At 39.4% G+C, this 20,314-nt stretch overlaps 1 protein-coding gene across 1 annotated transcript; it reads right to left on the reverse strand.

The window, feature by feature from the left end:
* LOC122668839 (protein phosphatase 2C 56-like) lies at positions 1 to 14,182 on the reverse strand. Its single transcript, XM_043865385.1, has 4 exons — positions 13,575 to 14,182; positions 9,882 to 10,166; positions 9,453 to 9,558; positions 1 to 353 (listed from the first exon to the last, which is right to left on the reverse strand). The coding sequence occupies exons 1-4, from the start codon at positions 14,094 to 14,096 to the stop codon at positions 37 to 39; spliced, it is 1,230 nt and encodes a 409-aa protein (XP_043721320.1). The 5' UTR covers positions 14,097 to 14,182; the 3' UTR covers positions 1 to 36.
* Positions 14,183 to 20,314: the final 6,132 nt, after the last annotated feature.

The following is a 20,314-nucleotide window of genomic DNA, read 5'->3' on the forward strand; positions in this document are numbered from 1 at the left end:
ATCCCTCTACCCTGGGTTTTTAATTTCTCTATCTTTCTAGTGCCTCTGTTGCCGCCTTCTTACTGGTTTCAGGTCAACAACAATGACAGAGATGTTGTCAGAACTGCTTCTCCTGTAAGCAACATCTGTTAGATGGTCTGCAACCAATTGTGCTGGTGGTGATGAACTCCCATTGGCCATTGTGGATCTACGTAGGCGTCTCAATAGTTGGCGAGCTACCTCTCCAACCTCATCATTGGTCATCACATCCCAAAGTCCATCACTTGCCACTACCAAGCATTCATCTTCTTCACTCCTTGTGGTGAAAGTAACTTCAGGCACCGGGATGATCCATGGCCTCAAATACCGATCCCCTGGCTCATACCAAAACCCAGTAAGCCAATTAAGTAAAGTGAAACAAGCGTACGAAAATCAACAACTAGACTAAAATACCACCAATTGTTGGAGGAAGTCAGGTGTTTTTGAAATCTAGTCCTTCAACAATCAGCTGAATTAGACTTATGTGCTCCCAAGGAGACCTATGCTAGCATGCCAATAAAAGACAGTCAAATAAGTAACAGAAAAATACCAATTCAAAATATTTAGAATGGATATTCCATTCATGCAATATATACATTACTTGAAAGAGTATCCCATGATCTGGGAGGGGCAAATGTACGCAGCCTTATCTATGATAGGATTATAAAATAAATATTACATTCTTATATAAATTAGGGGAAAGGGTTGGGCACACTGCCCACTCCAGGTAAGCTAGCGGCCATCAGACACGGGAGGGGGGACAGCCATGGGCAGGGGGCCTTTCATTAGGAGGGGGTGAGAGGCAGACACATGCTGGGCAGCCAGGCAGCGTGCCCAACCTTTTCCCATAAATTAGATAAAATAAATTAGAATATTATAATATTATAATAATAATAATAATATGATGCTAACCCCTACTTGCTGCATCAAAAACTAAATCACAAGCTTCTGATAAAAAACGAGCAGTTCTAGTAAGATTTGTAATATGAATATCTTTACGCTTTGCAGAGATGTAAGGTGCCATTCTAGGATTCCATTTCTGAGTACCATGGCCAAAATGAACTCCTGCTTCCATCATCTCTTCCAAATTGACGTTCCAATATCTTCTTGTCATTTCTCCCCACACTTCATAATATATATATAAGAAAATATAATTAAAATCTGAAAGTTTCACCATAACTGCGCATGGATCTATAAAAGGAGTGTAGCATCCACCAATTAGTCTGTCCTTTGTTTCTGCCTTCTGTCACAGTTGTGAATTGGTGAACCTTGTGTGGATTTGTATTCCATACAACACCAGTGTCTCGTGACCTGGGTTTATTTAACAAAAACTAATGCAAAAAATTCACCTATTATTTCTCTATTTTCAATTTCATGTACATGAACATATCCACGAGCATACACCTAAACAAAAAACTAATTCCATTTTTGTTTTCCCCTTTGTTGAGCTTAATTTCTGCACTGTTCCTTCATACATGGAAGTGATTTCTATATGACTACGGGGAAGGACTGACAGAGTAAAATGCTGCCACTAAAACTCCATTTCTGCTGACAGAGGCAACTGCAGTAAGTTGCTGTCCATGAATCGACTAGAATGACCTTTTGAGACTGATGCAGATGAAATCACATGTTGATGAAGAACAGGTGCCATACTATAACAGAAGAAAAAGAAATGTGCTGAATCTAACTCTAAGTCATTGTAGACACCACATTTTGTCACCCCAAGGTAGTGGTGTACGAGGCCCAATTTTAAGTGTAAGAACCCCCTACTAATCTGAGAGCCTAACCGGTCTGGTACCCTCCCCCAAAGCGGCTTTGGAAAAATTGACCTAAATGACCAAATTCCCCTGGTATTGTTTGACCGACAAAATAACCTTGTAATTGGCCCAAACTTTACAAATAGGTGTTGTTTATAATTTAAAACCTAGTAATAGAAAACGGGACAGGAATGGCACATTTTATCATTTATGCACATCACTTTCGGGCGAGCTCAGAACCTGAAAGCACTTTACAGAGAATTTCAAAACCGTGCCCAATTCTTGTTGTATTGGACAGTACTCGTGATTATCTTTCTAAAGAGGCTGATTTTGTAAGTTTGTTACTACTGGATCAAAATATATGAAGGTTTGAATATTTCTAGGGTTTTTATAAAAAAACCAACAATTTCGGCAAACCCTGGCCCAACCTGGCAGGGTCCACCTTGGCCCGGTCTGGGAGAGGGCCAGTTTAGGCCCAAAAGTACCCAGTCCAAACCTACCCAAGCCCGCTTTGGTGGCCTGGGGGAGTCCATAGGGGCTGCTCCTAGCTCCCTTGTGGCTCCATTTGGAGCCTCTGCAGCTCCAGTAGGATCCGCATGTCATTCCCCACTCTGCATAAACCCTCTAAACTGTTTCTAAAACAGCTGTAAACAGGGTTTGGGTTATTTGAGCCAATATCCCCCCCCCCTTAAATCAAATTTTGGCTTTTAGAAATGGCCTAAAATGGTTTCCTTAACAAGTAGACTTCTAATGTCCATTGGATTTACCCTCCCCCATCCTATGGTCCAAAAATCTCCCTAAAGTTGCCTTAGAAATGGTACCTACTTTGGGTTTGGGGATCTCAATCCCAACCCTCCATTGTAAAAATCTATTTTCAAGGGTTGGGATTAATGGTCATGAATCTCCCAAATCCATCTTACATAACCATTGAGATCCCCTCCCCCTTTTGATTTTTTAAATATTTATTTCCCATAAAGGGGGGATATGGCTTGGTACCCAAGTATAATCCTAGCCATCTATTAACCATGACCATGTCTTGATCTAAGGATGGAGAATGTTCCCTACATTCTCCCCCTTAGGTGGCAATAGAAGCTTCCTCCCTTTGTTTAATCTTGGCCATTCACACTCAACCACCTTGATCCAATGGCCAATATTAATCCCTATAAAAAAAGACCCAAGATATCTTAGCCAACAAGGACTTACCATTTTCAAAAACTACCTATTGTTATGGCTAATTCTAGCCATTGATTTCTAACTATTGGCATCTAATGGCCATGGTTAAAAACCACCATTGGCTTGTCAATTAAAACAAAAAAGCCTTGGAGGGTTAATCTCAATCCTTCATTCACCCTCTTGAACCAACGACCAAACCTACATTGATAACACTAAGGCTTTCAATACCACTATGGCGATAAGAGATTGGGGGCAAAACCTACATCGATAACACTAAGGCGGCAGTCGCCTATGCCCCCAAAAATCCGCCTGGACACCTAGGCGACGCCTTGACAACTATGCCTACAATGGATGCTTAATTACGAGATGGGGTTTCAAAAACTATAAATAAAGACCTACCCCATTCTAGAGACACACTTAAATGCTCATAGATAAACTTAGGCTCCCATACTTAGTCTTTAGCTCTCCCTCTGATGGTTTTATACTTTGTAGAGAAAGAGAGAGTGTGTCTGTGCAGTGCCATTACCACCTGAGATCCGGGTGCCCTCGATGTCCGACAAAGTTATATTCTCTTCCCTTCTCTCTCATTTATTTCTCTGCAATTTTTAGGCCATGAAGATAGCCATAGTTATGTAGCTTTCATGCGGGAGATTGTTGTCCATAGTAGGCAACAATATCGCCCATGTTTAATTTTTTATTTTGTGCACAGTAGGATTTTAGATCTGATTTTTGGAGGGTAAACTCCTTGATTTTTCTCAGATTCTTCACCTTGTCTAGGGTTTTCAACAATCCAGAATTAGGGTTTGGCCTTTCCAGATCATTAACCCTTCTGTTTCTGGGGTTTCTGATTAAGAGATATAAAGCAATCTTCCCCATATCTGATCACCAAGTTTGGTGATTTTTAGTGTTTGTTTGATATTTTCCCTTTGAGATTAAGTTTTCAAAACTGTTTTTAATGTGCAGGGACATTCTGGTCATTTGGCTGAAACACCCAGGGACCCAGTATTTGGAAAATTCGTGAGGGGTGTTTTCTGTTCATCAATGGCAGTAAGATACTCTATAAATTTTTCAGAATTTTCTCACTTGGTTTAGTATTTTTATCCAATTTGTTTTCTCACTAAGATTTTTCAAGGGTATTCTGGTCTTTTGACCATTACACCCCTCAAATGATTTTCAAATATTACAATGTTTGGTTTTCTAGTCTTCTCTGACAATAATAAATGTAACGTGATTTTTCTGTGATTTATTGCATCTGTATACTTTTTTCATCTGTACAATATGCCATAATGCATTCTAGGAATATTTTGTTTACCAAAAAAATATCTAGGAGTATTTTGGTCATTAGACCATTTTACACCAGTTCAAAGTTCTGTAAATCCTGAAATTTTTTATTTCTGACAATGTGACATGACAGTAGCTATAAATGAAATTTCTCAATGTTTTGATGTTCCTTGTATCATTTTTATGCATATTGTATAATATTGCATGTGCAGAGGTATTTTGGTCATTTGACCATTTTACCCCAATTTTGTGCCCTTAAATTTCTGTAATCTTTTATTCTGATGTTCTGACATTACAGTAAGCATCTGTATGATTTCTAGCTCACTGATTCATTCCTCATGCTTATTCTTTGATAATTGGACAGAATTGCATGTTTAGGGGCATTTAGTCTTTTGACCATAAAACCCTAATTATGTACTTTTAAGATTCTGTGAATGGATGTTACTGATGTCCGAAAATATAAAGCATGTGCGTTCGCTGATTTCTATACTTGCCTTAGTTAGGTTATGCCTATTAAGTCATGTAGCCTAGTTAGGAATATTTTGGTCATATGGCCAATTTACCCTTATTTTGCAATTTTTTTTTAATATTCTGTAAAATTATGTCAGTAACATTAACAGTAACGAATTTTAGGAGTACATTTCATGCCATATACAGCAGCTTCCTTATTAAGGATCATGCATATTGTATCTTGCCATATAGGGAGGGGCACTTTGGTCTTTTGGCCAATTTGCCTTAATTAGATCTATTTTTATTTAATTATAGTCTGTGATATTTCTATGAGTAGGCATATAATAGGTTGTTTCATGCATTCTTAACATATTTTCCTGCTTCCTAGGCTTAGATTCCATTTTAGGATAGATTTTTTTCAAAAAATGGCAAATTAGTTTTTACTATTCTTAGCATGTTCCCATTTTTAGCAATAAATATCATGTGTACTCTAACCTTCCACTTGGAGAGCAGCTGTAGTAAGGTAGTTTACTTTTCAGAATACTAACTTGCAATGCAGCTGGAATCATGTTAGTATCTCTTACCTTCCATGTATAGTAGATTTACTTTCTATTTTGGTGTGCTACATGTTTGTAAGTTTTAGATGCAGAATTCTTTATTTCCTAATTAGAATGCCGAGTGTGGAGACTGGTTTTTAACCCGGTGGGCCGGGGTGTCTACCACCTTCCTCGACCGTAACCTGACCCTTACCCCGAATCCCATGATTCAAGACCGGTTTTGTTGGAGTCAACCAGAAACAAATACTGTTTTAATATAAGATAATGAACACACCATGTGGGGCCCTATATCCCTGAAACTAGATGGCGACTCTTTCATGTCCTTTCCACACTAGCATGTGCGGAGCCCATCCCTTGGAAGCGTATCCACAGTTTGGAAACTTCACTGGGGAAAAGTCAAACTTCCTTGTACACTTGGCATTCTAGTAGATAAAAATTTATTCTGTCTTGTTGTTGTATCATTTGTATTGCCATGTCATATTGTCATGTGCTAATTATCATCATGTCACAACGTACGCATACGCACACAACATTCTTGCATTGTCCCGCTTAACACACATGGCGTAACTAAGGGACCGACTCAAAGGCACATGGTTAACCCGGCGGTGAAACACCCCTTAGCCTTGTACCCTCGGGTATATCAAATGGAAGCACCAGTGTACTTGTTTGATCATTATGCAAAGGCAGACAAGATGGTATCTTCAATGCTTCCTCCTTAAGGGTAGAACCTCATGACCTAAGCCTACCTCATGCATCATGTAGGAAACTAGAACTTCAACACCCTAGGTACGCCACAACTAACGTAATTATGTGTGATTACCGTGCCAAGGTGGTTTTGACCCAGTTCTATCATACCTTCTATGACCGTCCATGTTTCATAGACCTTCCCGTCAAAGGTAACATGAACCACCATATGCAGACGTGTTTGGAACCCCATCATAAGATATAAGCTGTCATATGTCCAATCAGATTCAGTCCAGTTGTCAAACTCAAGGAAAAATAACCTATACTTGGAGAGTATTGTCTTCCATGCCATCAGAACCAGTCCGAATCAGCATGGTTCTCAACACTTAAACCAAGGATGGTTTTATATCCTGACCCAAAACACTGAACTTGAACCAGGCTAGACATGTGATCCTTGATGATTTCGGCCACTTTTGAATCAGCACATGGTCCAGATATGTTTCTCTATGATATTGAACCTTCCCTTGTTCAATGTACCATAGACCCCGATATCTAAACCCACATAGCACAGGTTCAAAACCACCCTACATCGGCTAACCCTTGTTTGCTCTTGTTTGCTTCTGTATACTACAGTACATGTTTCCTGTGTAGGTTTGACCCAGCAGTAGAATTATGGACCAAGGTCCAAGTAAGATGTCTGGTTCAGGGGTACACCATTCAGTCCGAGTTGGGCAACAATCTTCATGGGCCTAACTAAATATCTAAACCTATATTGGGCCCCAACCTGGTTTAGGGATTTATCTCTTTTGTCCTATTTTGGGCCAATTGTATTCCAAACTCACTCAGGGTTCGAGTTTTAAGCCGGCATCATTCTAATCCAAGGAAAACCAACCCATTCATCATTGAACCAATACATTTGCAGCCCGTTTTAAGCCCATTTCCAAACACCATTTTAGCTTAAGTCCAACTTTAGCCTAACCAAACACTCTCTCTTCTCCTGAAGGTGGTATATCAAGAATAAACCAGTTCAAGCCTAACCCTATTAATCATGGGCAACAACATTGATGATTTGCGTGCCAATAATGAACTATTGAGAGCTAATATTTAGCGACTTCATTTGGTGTCAGAAAATGCAACCTGGGTAAGAAGAACAAGCAGGTCAAGACCAAACTTATGGATACCCAACTGACCCTCCTCCGCCAAACTGCACTTCAGACTCCAACCCTCTCATCCTGTTCCACCACCTTCAACCGAGCATGTGGAGATCCAAAATTTGAGGAAAAGAGTGGAAGAGCTTGAACGTAGATTAAAGGAGAAGGAAAAAGGACCAATGGTTGGTACAGAAAGTGTGCACCCAAAAGACACAACTTCCTGAGAGGTCTAGGCGATCAAGTAGCCGATCTGGTAAGGGAGACGTCCCAAGAGTCCGTCTACACTTGTACAAGGAACACGAAAAGGATAAAACGGGCCAAGGAATCCAAGGGGACACTCATCATAAGCAACTTCAAGTGGAAGTAAAAGCTCTAACGGTGCCAGACGGAGGAATTCAACCCATCTTAGCATGCCATTCAGTGTCATTCTTGAGGAGACGAGTAATCAAGGGATACGGTCTAAATGTGAAGGGAAAAATCAAGGTTTGGGAAATAACAGAAAATGGTAGGGGCAAAAAGAAAGAAGTCATTTTGTTACCTTCCAATTAAACCCCAGGGGCACACGTTGAGCCTTTACAGAAAATGGTGGAAGAAACTCAAAAAAAAGTAGGGCCAAGAAGAAAGAAGTTATTTTGGACCCTAGTTTGGTAGGCTACGAAGTACTAGTAGACCCTATTCTACACATAATTTAATAATAGGAAGCAATCAAAGCATACAATTAATATAAAACAACTTAAATAAGCATTAGAAATGTAAAAGTGCAAAATACATTTATCTTAATATATACATCTATCATCCCAAGCCATATTGCCGAATCAAGTATTCCTCTGAATGTGCCAGATAGGATTCCCATGTCATAGTGCTGCTGAAGAATCGCACATAGTCTTCCACACAATTCATATGTGTTGTCATCAACTAACGAAAGGTACCCTATCCTAGGGTATGGAAGAGGCGGTTGCATTGAGATCGATCCACTGCTATTGTCACCAGGCTGGTTGTTCAACAGTCTAGTGGCAGCAGCAGTGGATCGATCTCAACAGCCAACCCCCAAGATTTGAAGACATATTTTTTGGAAAAAAAAAAAGATTTTGGGAAAAATGGTTTACCTTGTAATCCTCCAAACTTCTTTGTATTTGCTGTAGATGTAGCAAATTTGATGTTGGATGAAGCTTCTCCGTGCAAGCCGACGAATTTTCGGTGGAAAATGGGATCAAAACCATGCAAATTGGGTTTTCTGGGGGTTGACTGTCGAGACCAGCGAGATTAGCGAGATCTCGACTGGTCTCGGTCAAGATTTATATGGGCCAGGAACTTAAATGAACCGAAATCTCAAACTCGGCCGAGATAATGTAAACCAGCCATTTCGCCACTCATCTCGCCTCGCTTTTCCAAAAAGCGAGATCTCGCCGAGTTGTTGTTCCATGGTCCAAACCTTACATTTGTATGGAAAACATTCCTTGAACTCTCTCTGTGGTTGTGTGCTACTCTCTTATACTCATTTGGCTAGCATTCCTCCTCACTCCTATTTATTTTTCTGTTATTGAGTTTCAGAAAAATCTGAGAAGCCCAACACTCACCCAATCTTATTCTAACCAGTAAGCCATTGAGATGATGAGGCCTTTATTTTTCCAGTCCACTTTCCCAATGTCAACAAATCATTCAGGCCTTTATTGACCTATATGCCTCCATTTATTCAAATCCTAATTAGTGAACCTCATCCAGCTGTGCAAAACAATCAAATATTTGTTTCAAACCAACCTGTTTAAACCTTGCACTGTCCGACAGGGAGGGGAAAATCAACTTTATATCGCACCTGTGCAGCCCTTATCTAAAGGCCCACTTATATCTCCATGATCAATCTTTATTCTTTAGTCCACTTGAACCATAAATCACTCGATCATACTTTATCAAATTTTCCACCTAAAATAACCTGAGGAAGGGTTTCTGTCCCTTAAATAGTATTCCTACTTTCAATCCTCAACAAAATTCCTTACATATGCATAGTTGCAACACTAGGTTACTAAACTACTGGTGCCCAAAGAATATAAAACCTGACTCTAAAAGAAAAAAGGATTCCCTCTCTAGCTGTCCTACATTTATTGACTGCAATAGGCACATTAATTTAATCTAACGTGACCTGAGCTACTCCCCAGGGTATGTCAAACATCTCAAGAATAGTACAGGCCAGCGAATCCATTGAAAGACTGAAACTAACTACCATTTTACAGATTGCATCTCAGGAAGCACACCTATCATGATGATTTTGGTAAGTCGATACATCCAAGGATAAAATTGGTTGACATAAATAAACGTACCATAGTTTTAGAAGTTTCAGAACAGAATGACCAAAGAAAAATTGGGGATTGAGGGAAAAGAAAAACCTATTGCTCGGGACATGGCAAGAACACCCAAAACCCTAGCACCATTCCAGTTTATGACTTTTCCTCCACTTCCTTCAATCCTCAAGAGTTCATCTTCTCTGTCTGGCTGTAAAAACAGCAAGAAGAATGAGCAGCAGCTCCATTGAGAATTGTTGACAAAAAGTGGAAATAACAATACAATGAAGGAGTTGGAGAATCAGGATAGGCTATTTCAGGGTACAAGCATGGAAGTTGAAATATGCATTCATTCAACCAATTTAATAATCAGAAAGCATAACTGGGGATTTGACAACTAACATTTCACTTGCAGACTGGAGCAACTACTGTAAACTATGAAGTGATCAAAGCATGTATTTAAATCTAGGCAACTTCTAGACCAACTGAAGAAAATGAGAACAACGAAACAAAGATAAGGATATCTGGAATGACCTTGTGATCAACAGTTAGAGGAATTGTTTGAGTCCCTTGACAAAGCACTGCCCTTGAGTCACCGCAATTGGATGTAATGATCTGACACCCTGATACAGCCACTACAACGGCAGTTGAACCAACCATTTCTGGCACTATTGACTCTGCCACAACCTCATTGTCAGCCCTCTCAAACCCAGTAGAGAATGCCACTTCCCACCTCCTACGCCATTCATCACCACTTCCTAGCCTCCCCCACTCCTCTGCCACAACTTCATGGACCCGCTCAGCACAAAATTTAGCCACCTATAAAACGTGAAAAAATAATCCCGTACATTAATATGGTTTATGCAATTTGGTGACTTGGAATTTTTAGATGTCAGGTCAATGGGCAACATGGCCATGCAGATCCAGAGTAAGCATTGCAGCTTTAGAAACTTTTAAGCCAAACAATGATGTAGCCACACTTCATCCATTAGATAGGACACCATGGTCCAGGAAACACATATACGGTTAAGAGTGTTATATTAATCATAAATGTTTGCAGCTGATGCTGCAAAGGAAACACATAGGCATTAGCGACCACATGGTCCCGGAGTTCTAGGCAACACTAATCAAGGCTATTGCCAGCTATACGATTGTGAAGCACCCAGATGTGTGAATAGGCTGTCAGTTCAGTGAGGTAACCACCCAGCCAATGGTATGCCTACATGTGCTATTTTTATTTGTTGAATTTCTTCTTTTGTTAATCAGTATATCTGTCTATGTACCATATATATGTGTTGTCACAAATTTGCAACTTATGACTTCATGTCTGAAGAAAATAAAAATAAGTTATAAGCTCTTTCACAAGTTTTAACTGCTCAATAAGCATGTGTTTGTATATTTGTGTTAGAAAACACCTTACAATTATCAGTAATGTCAAAAGGTTAAAACAAATCAAAAGAATAAGGTTAGGATCTGTGGGAAAACAGCAAAGTACTCTACATATGTATTGTATATTTATGTCTTTTTTGCTGGGATATTAAAATATACAATGTGTCAAAGAAGGAGCTGGGGTTACTAGGTTAAAGTTTGACTTGTTAAGTACCTGCAATCCCTAGGCTATGGAACCAATTGAGGGACAGAACCCTTCCTGTATTCCTCCTTCAATGACCAAAACTAATTTTGCAGTGGCTGAGTATGCCAATCAAAAAGGGTTCTGATTCTAGAGTGCCCAAGGTCATAGATGTTTAAGTGGTAGATCTAAGCCACATGAGTCAACCATACCTAGTAAGATGCAACCAAAGGTCGAAGAAACTCAATTCTTTAGCCGATGACATAAATGTGGTATTAGAGAATTTTGAAAAGTGATATTGGTCCTCAACTGGTTCCTTTTGGCACTGGTTAATAGAACTTTACAAAGTATAAAAATTGCAATGAAAAATGTAGAAGCGTATTTCAATTGAAGTACAAAACTGAACTGAACTAAACTTCACATACCATCTTTTGAATTGTTTTTTTGGGTCAGTTGACTGGAGAGCATGGAACTAAATCTCAGTCGAAACTGCAGGTTTCGACTGAGATATCTCGGTTTCGCAGCTGACCGAGAAGAGTTGACGGGGGAATTTAAAAATGCAATGTTTCAACCTGTTTTGACACTGTTTCGACCATATTTCGGTAATCTCGCAAGTTTAGACCTGAACACCTATATAAATTCATTTATCCCCATCGAAACTTGAGGAAACCTGGCTCAAAACTAGGACAGACACTTACTTATGCCAAATATCATTTAAGTACATGTTTTTCATTTACTTATAATATTATTCATAAATAAGCAAATACCCCCTATTTGAATCCAATAAAAATAGGTAAAAAATCAAATTATAAAAGGATAAAAAGTCAACCACCCATTCAAGAATAAAAACTGGATTTTTTACGGTAGGTGCAATTTTCAGCTTTTAAATGCTGGGGGTTTTCTCAAATCTAAAAATTCCATAAATCTTAATAAAATAAAACATTTCTAAAAACCAAAAAAATGGTAAAATATTCATTTATTTTGATGTCTAAAAATTTATTTCCATCTAGAGGAATTTTAAACAACATTAGCCTTCCAACAAATTCAAGATTGCTTAAATCTAATTTATTTTGAATGAGTTTTGTTCCAGTCAAACCTTATCCGATACCATGTCCAAGAACTATATACACTATCAAACTTGGGTCAAAACCACAAGTATTATTATGAGTGTTCTCTATGCTAATGCATGGATTGGGTTCAAACTGTCAAAAATAAACAGCACAATAAGAATCAGGGCAAAAAAACAGCTTCTAGGCCTCGAAACCAAGGTTCGAGTGAGCCCAGAGAAAATACCAAGTTTCAACCGAGATTTAAAACCTTGCTGGAGAAAGATGTAAATGATGCTTAGGAATGTGAATCAGGTTTAGGTTTCCCAAATTGATTGATGGTGATAACAACTCCCAACTTGACTTTTCTAACATTGGGCTATCTCATTTTTCTTCAAATTATTCCCTTCCCATAGAGACAAATGTACCTGAAGTTTTTAAAACTCTTTTTGGCCTTTTGGTTTGTTGAAACATCCACTAATACCTGAAGTTTTAAACTCCTTTTTTTAATATCTGGCATCTGAACAGGTGGCATGCATTCATTAATAAAAGGAAAATTATTCTGGAGGTATATACAACAAGTCAATAATAGAGATTTGATATGTCGGATTTCAATCAAATCACTGGCTAAGATCGAACTAATCCTACTTTTTATTCCCCTTAATACATTATTAGTGGGCATTGACCAGAGAGACGAGTCGTACCAGCTCCTCGCATCCTTTCCTGCTGTCTACATCGTTAGGTAATATCGGTGTATGGACCCTACTAGCAACGAGTATGATACCACGGTCCACACCTGGCGCACATCCGAGAACTTAGGACTCAGGACCATAATCATAGCATAAGGCCCACCTATAAAAAGTCATTTCTAGCTCGACAGCTATACTAGGATTGATGGAAGGACGAAATGTACATCCTCCCCAAAAATTTAGTATGATTAACGACAGGTGTTGCTCTAGGAGTTAAAGGTCGATGTCAATCAAACATCTTAAAATCTATAACCTTCCCCACCCTCCCCCATATCTTGTCCTGCTCTCTGCCATGTGTTGTTTCCTGGGTTTTTCTTTAGGTAGAAAGGATGGAATTTTATCCTGCCGCCGTGTTATGCTTACAACGAAACTTCCTAAGTTTTCTATTTCCCACGACCAACCGGAACGGCCGGCCAGCTATATCCTTGGACGGATGTGATGTCATCGTTTAAAAATAACATTACATCATAAGCTACACGTGTCCAATTCCTAAAGAGTGACAAAAAGGTCCCAGAAAATAAAGCCTTCTTTTGATTATTAGGTGCTTTCCTTTCAACACCATACTCTGTTTGCAACGTGTCCTTTCGTGTCATAAAAGAATTAAAAATTGTCCCCTTTTATAATTTTTAAATTAAATCCAAAATTACTAACAAAAAAAAAAAATCAAGAATCCAGTTTTCATCACGTGCTCGTGTCACTGAAGTGACTGTCAGATTAGAATCTGTAGATCACATCCCATTCCAGACTCCAATCGGACGTCTAAGGACACACTTCAGATTACAGATTTATCACGTGGGGTATATTAGTTTCTAAACAAAATATGGAAAAAAACAGAGAGAGAGAGAGAGAGAAAATAAAATACCTGGGAACCACCGTGACCGTCGTAGACGCCGAAGAAATGGACGGGAGAGATCTCGCCGGAACAACGAGAACCCGGAGCCGTACAACCGCCGATCTGATCACAAGAACTGGACAGGAAGCCAGGGATAACGGAGACGGCATCTTCCATCTCTCGCCGTCGCCCAATGACGGAAGTGAACCCCCAAGTCACTCCTTTATTGTTCCTTCCCACGCACTTCTGCCTCTGCATCGCCGTCGTCAGAGGCACCATTAACCCCTCTCTTTCTACGTTACCATTTCCCTCAACGCCAAGGAAGGTTGTAGAGGACAGTAGCAGCCTCGGCACCACTGCACCTTCAACCACAGAAGCCGGAATCTCGCCGGAGCTCCCGCTGCTGCTGCCGCCAAAGGCGTCAGTCGAGCTGGTGGTGCTGCGGCTGTCTTCGGTGACAAATAGAGAAGATACGCTAGAGTCAGTGGATATCAGGTCGGATTCCCTCTGAGATTCGTCTCCTCCGAGATCTTCGTCTTCCAAGGGATCCATACTTGTGTCCGGAACCCTCACATTTAGCAAAACGGTTAGAGATCGAAAGAGGAAGAGCGCGCCAGGAGAAGGAGAGTGGGAGACAAATGATGAGCGAGTTAGAAGTTCGGACTTCGGTTCGGACACAGGAAGCGAGAGAAAGGGAATGAGAGAGAAGCGAAAGAGAAAAGGCGAGGTCGGATGGGACTGAGATAAAAAGGTTGAGCGAAGGAAGTACGCGCAGTGGAGTGGGACACGTGTGAGGACAAATCAATGGAGTGGATGACACACGCATCCCTACTGCAGGATGAGAAAACTCAGAATACAACTTTTTAAACATTGCATCGTAGCCACGTGTTGAGGGTTTGTCATTCAATCTGACGGCCCAAAGTGCTGGACCCACTGCCAACCAAGCTTGAAGTGTGAAACTTAAAAATGGAATCAAGAATAAAAATAAAAAAATGAGAAAAAAAAAACTAGAGGGCGAAATGACTGCCTTGCCCCCATGAAATGCTTTTCGTGTACATTCCCGTTGGCCATCTCATGTGTGCAAGGGGTAAGATCTCATGTTTAGATTACTTCTCCAAAAAATACTAAAAAATTTGTTAATTTTGTATGGGCTCTATCGCTGCGTGGTCATGTAGCCCCTCCTGTCACACGTCCCCATTCTAACAAGGAATAATAATATAATAAAAGGGTGTGACTAGGACAACACACTTCATCCTAATAAGCCACCAGGATCATTGACACTATGTCTCAAGCCACAATCATGAACCAATATAGAAAACAATAATAATATCAGGGTGCGAAGGGAAGAGATATTACATTTAAAAAGACAAGTGAGCAGAAGCATTTTCAGTAGTTACAATATGTTCAATCGATTACATGATACTTAAATAAGTTTAACAGTTGTCTGACTGACCATCATATAACTATTCAAAAATAATAGTATAACAATGAATGTTTATACGTCGGCTCAAAGCCCCAAAAGCATCAAAAGGGAACAAATCCCAAAAGTAAACTGCCCCGTAGGCACAATCGTCGCAAGGACGTCTATTGCCGTGTTCCTCAGTCATAGCCTTTGGGTCCTCAAAATCAATATCATCATATCCTGAGAATTGAACCTCGAGTTCAACAAAATAGCCATTACCTGCAGCAACATCTAAAAGAGTGTGCACAAAGGGGACTAGTTCCACTGAGCCAGTGAGGGGATGGGGAATGCACAGACAAACAATTCACAAATAGTCCATGAGGCATATAAATGTTAATTGATTTTCCACCTAACAAACAATTCTAAGTCCATGGTATATACTACTATAACAATTCGGGATACGCCATGGGTCACTAATCTTATCGCCATAGTGAAACGTCAATTGTTACCAAGGAGTCCGCGCCGGTCGTAGCCCCAATATCACCCAGAGGCAGATCTCGATGATCAGTGGTCACCCTTGACTTAGCTTCTCTCCCCCACAGGCAACAAGGAGCTCTGATCACCCAACACCTAAACCCTTGTTAAATAAGGGTCATAGCATAGGGAACAAAACCAAACCGCAATTATACTACATGCAAATCTATCGTCTCGAGAGGTATTTCGGATGCATCAACGTCTCATACCTTCTAGCACCCGGGAATCAACATGACATGGCACATACAGGTTATTATGGCATACAATGGAAGTTTACAAATTTATGGGGTTCCGATACCAGTACTTCTCGGAACCGTGACTCGATACAATTCACAACAACTTCACATCAATCAAATAAGATATAACTATGCAAAATGCAATCATTATCAATAATGATGCAAATAACATGAAACATGTGCACTTAATAGTACGCAAACCCAAACAATTGCCCAAAACCCACTCACCAATAATATGTGTATAGTTCCATGTGTCTAAAAGAATTGCTTTGGTACACGTTCCTCTGTACTAGTTAAGCGGCCTAGGGATGCGTGAACATTGTGTTAGAAGATGTAGGAGGGATCCCAAGAGGGTCCTCAAAGGTTACTATTAAGTATAACAAAACAAAGCATGAACGGACTCAGGAACGGAGGCATCAACCCTGGGACCGTTCCTGGATCCGTCCAGGCCAAAGGTCTAAAAATACAAAGGACGGATTAACGAACGGATTCTGCTGGTTGGATCAGTTCGTAAAACCATTCACAGTCATGAAAATCCCGAATAGAACGGATTCATTGACGGAGACAACATGGTGAGTCTAGTCATGAGTACGTTCGGGTATAATTCCCTAAAAGTAAGGAATGGATCTACGAACGGAGGCCCGATACTAGGTTTGTTCGATGATCCGTTCGAGGTTAAACCCGAAATTTGTAGGTCTTTAACTCCCAACCTTTTTACTTGAGATCCAACAGTCTCAAGGGTTAGGGGAGGGTGTCCTAAACCTTCCTAAGGTCACAATGCTCCCTACCATTCATTGATTCCTAGGGTTTACAAGGGATTAAACCCCCATTGGTCAAATTTTAGGGTTTAGATTAAGTAGAAGCTACGTTCAGCAACAATATTGCAATTTTGGGCCACTTAGGGTCATAAATAAGGAATGGAACCTCATTAATGAAGCCCCTTTCCAAACAAGCTAAAGGCTTGGGTTCCAAAAGGAACCCTAGGTCGATCCATCCCAAGGTGAGATCCCCAAGACCCAATTAAGAATAGAAAGGTGGAGGAGAGAGAGGGGTGTAAGCTTACCTTAGCCACTAGGGGACCAAAGGACTCCTCCAAGCCTCACCACCTCAGCCTTTTTCTCCTTCTTTCCTTCTTCCTTCCCTTCCTTTCTCTCCTCTTCAATGCCCAATCGGTTGTTAGGTTTGGTCTTAATGGCCAATCAATTGCAAAGAGTATTATTTAAGGCAAGTGGCCCTAAGGCCCTATTTAGCTTGGTCCTTAAGTTATAAAACTCATTTTCATTACATTACAAGGCTGTGGGCCCACCAACATGACCAATACCATCTAAGAGAAGCTCAGGGTGAGGTCCACCATGTCTGGGGACATAGCCATCATGTCCGAGACACGGGCACATGGGTCCCACACAAGATAAACAACATACAAGCATTAAACAGTCTGAACGGATTTTCGGATGGACTCACCAGTAGTGGGTCCGTTCGTGGTTCCGTTCCAACTAAAAGGCTGAACAACAAAAGAAAAGGTCTCAGACTTTGGCCCGTACTCCAAGGTCATAGAGGGAAGGATGTACAAGTATACTCAAGGTTAGTGTGTCCTCCGTGATCCCGAAGAGTTTTCTCACTTCGATGCTAACCTCATCGTGAGACGAAGTGCCAATATGACACGACACTGGGTGTGCCTTCTGATACTCCTCACTCTTAGAACTTGTACTAAGAGGATAGTTGGTGAAGTCATCATCGACGAATTTCTCCCACTCCCGATTGAGGAATCTTTTATCAACGGACAAACCAGTGTCATAATCAATGATCTTGTGACTGGGCTTAACAACCATCATGAACAGCTCACTAGCATATATGGCAGTACCATCTACACATCACGAAGATAAAAACAAATAATTAGGATCTCGGGTGCGGGTATAACACCTCCACTAATGCGAGGGCCAATGAGAGCGTGGGGCATCAACATGGATGTGATTTTTTAAATTTAGAAAAGTTGGGGCGGTAATTTCACACGCTCATGTCTTCAGATGTTGAGGCCACGTGACTAGGCATCATTTTTTTTTTCCTTCAATAAATTTAAGGATTTCATGAGAAGAGGTGAGTATGAGGGAGATACCTTGAAATCATTTCCTCATTGAGTAGTCAAACAAGGAAAGTGAGACTTTGATGGAAATACTAAATAAGATGCGGAATGAGATGACTACTTGTATTAAGAAGGTTTTTTTTTTTTTTTGATGAAATACTTGTATTAAGAAGGTTGCTAAAGGTGTCCTACACAAATCGAAAGGAAAACTTTGTTCCTCTAAGGAGACTTGGTGGAAGGATGATGAGATTCAAGCAATCATTAAGATTATAAAAAAAAAGTAGTTTTAAAACATGGACAAAGACTAAAGATCTCGAGGATATAAAAAGGCCTAAACTTGCCAAAATTGAAGCTAAAAAAATGTGCAAAAAATAAGTAAGAAGACATGAAAATCTTTATAACAATTTGAAAACAAAGTAAAGGGAAAAGGCTATCGATAAAATAGCTAAAATGAAGGAAAGATATAGTTAAGATTTCAACCATGTTAGATGTATTAAAAGTAAAGATTGTAAAAGTACTAATAAGAGATGATAAGATTAAGAAGAGATGGAAAGATTATTCCTACAACATACTTAAATGAAGTATTTTGAATGAAAAGATTAATAAGAAATGGAAAGATTATTTCTACAACATACTAAATGAAGTACTAATAAGAGATGATAACATTGACATGGAAAGATTATTTCTACAACATATTAAATGAAGTCATTTTGAATAATAATGTCCTGAAAAACAACATTACCCATCAAGATACTGCATATGCATATCATTATAAAAAAACAATTAAGTTGTTTGAAGTAAAAGAAGCTTTAAAGAGGATGAAAGTAGACAATGCATCAAACCCATACGAGGTCTCAATAGAAGTGTGGAAGAGCTTAGAAATCTATAATTTATCTTGGCTAACCAATCTATTTAATGAGATTATAAGCACAAGAAAAATATCAAATAAATGGAGGAGAAGCTTTGTGGTTCCGATTTACATCAGAGCTGCAATAATTATAAAGGCATAAAACTAATGAGTCATACAATGAAATTATGGGAGAGAGTTATTAAAATCTATTTAAGACATGAAAGTACTATCTTAGAGAACCAATTTGGTTTTATGCGAGGAAGATCCACGACAAAAGCTATTTACTTTCTCAAGAGACTCATAGAAAGATTTAGAGATTGCAAGACAGATCTCCATATGGTATTTATTGACCTAGAAAAAGCTTATGATAGAGTCATTAGAGAATTAATTAACCACGTACTAGAGAAGAGAAATATCTTAAATAAATACTTAGACATAATTAAAGATATGTATGAGGGTGTGGTGATTAGAGAAAGATCTCTGGAGGGTCAAGGCAGTAAATTCTCAATTACATTTGGGTACATCAAGGATCAGCTTTAAGCCCATATTTGTTTGTGCATATCATGGAAGATTTAACCGAAGACATTCAAAATGAAATTCTTTCATGTAAAGGTGTCAATCAGTACGATATCGGTAATCCGGTACAATTTTGGTGTGATACAGATACCAGATACCAATACCATACCGTACTGACTTGGTACAGTTTGATACGGTATTCATTCGGTATAGAAATCAATATAAATTCGCTATAAAAATGATACAATATCTTCTAGAGTTCAGGCCTTCTAGCAAGAGCAAGGTCCACAAAACAGAAATGGGTTGATGGCCTTAGAAATCTGCTACGCCAAGCTGGCTGTATTAAAGAAACAGAGAAATCCATAGAATTCTTCAATATTAACTGAAAATTTTGCTGCATATAAGTTCCATAATAGAGGAAAAGTTCTCTTGTGGTTTTCCTTGTCTTGTCGTACTATTTACTGGTGAGTGAGCAACATACCCTTTGTCTTCTGCAATTGAGCATCGTACCCTTTGTCTTGGTGTTGAAATAGGAGTGCTCTGTTTAAGCAAAGCAAGAGGATGAAACCGATGGATAGATTGCAGAAGGCCAGAAGGTAGAAGCACAACCGTCACCATCAATGCTGTAGAGAACTTGAGAGTTGAGAGAACTGGAGAAGGTCGAAAGAGAGAATTCAAGAATGGGAGATTAGGGTTTTCACTTCTCATTTTGTTTTGCACTTGTGCATATTTAGTTATAATATCAAATTTACAAATTTACCCTCTATTTGATCAGTTGTTCGGTACATTATGTCATTCGATACAATATATGCCATTCGGTACGGTATCGGTACATACTGAACAGTTTCATCTTAGAAATTGATACCGTACTGTGACTAATACCGTTTTCTCACACCGTATCGTATCGAATTTGTAATTGTACGATTTGTTACGGTTTTATGCAGTTAGTTTTGGTTTTGGCATACGGTTTCAGTTCCAAATTGATCCCCTTACTTTGGTGTATGTTTTTTCTGATGATATTGTTTCGACGGATGAGATAAAAGCAGGATTAACGCCAAATTGGAGTTATGGAGATCAATGTTGGAATAAAAAAGTTTTCAGATAATTAAACAAAAATAAATATGGGAAGGACTTTTTTGTCTGGGAGTGTGG

Source organism: Telopea speciosissima, chromosome 7 (assembly GCF_018873765.1).
Source record: "Telopea speciosissima isolate NSW1024214 ecotype Mountain lineage chromosome 7, Tspe_v1, whole genome shotgun sequence".
Lineage (NCBI taxonomy): Eukaryota > Viridiplantae > Streptophyta > Magnoliopsida > Proteales > Proteaceae > Telopea > Telopea speciosissima.

Bases quoted from the DNA above. Each gene is read 5' to 3' on its own strand.
- LOC122668839 (XM_043865385.1), bottom strand. From the start codon at position 14,096: ATGGATCCCTTGGAAGACGAAGATCTCGGAGGAGACGAATCTCAGAGG. The intron at 10,167-13,574 runs GTATTTTATTTT...CACGTTTTATAG, and splicing joins ACGGTCACGGTGGTTCCCAG to GTGGCTAAATTTTGTGCTGA. The intron at 354-9,452 runs GTTTTTCTTTTC...GGTATGAGCCAG, and splicing joins TGCCATGTCCCGAGCAATAG to GGGATCGGTATTTGAGGCCA.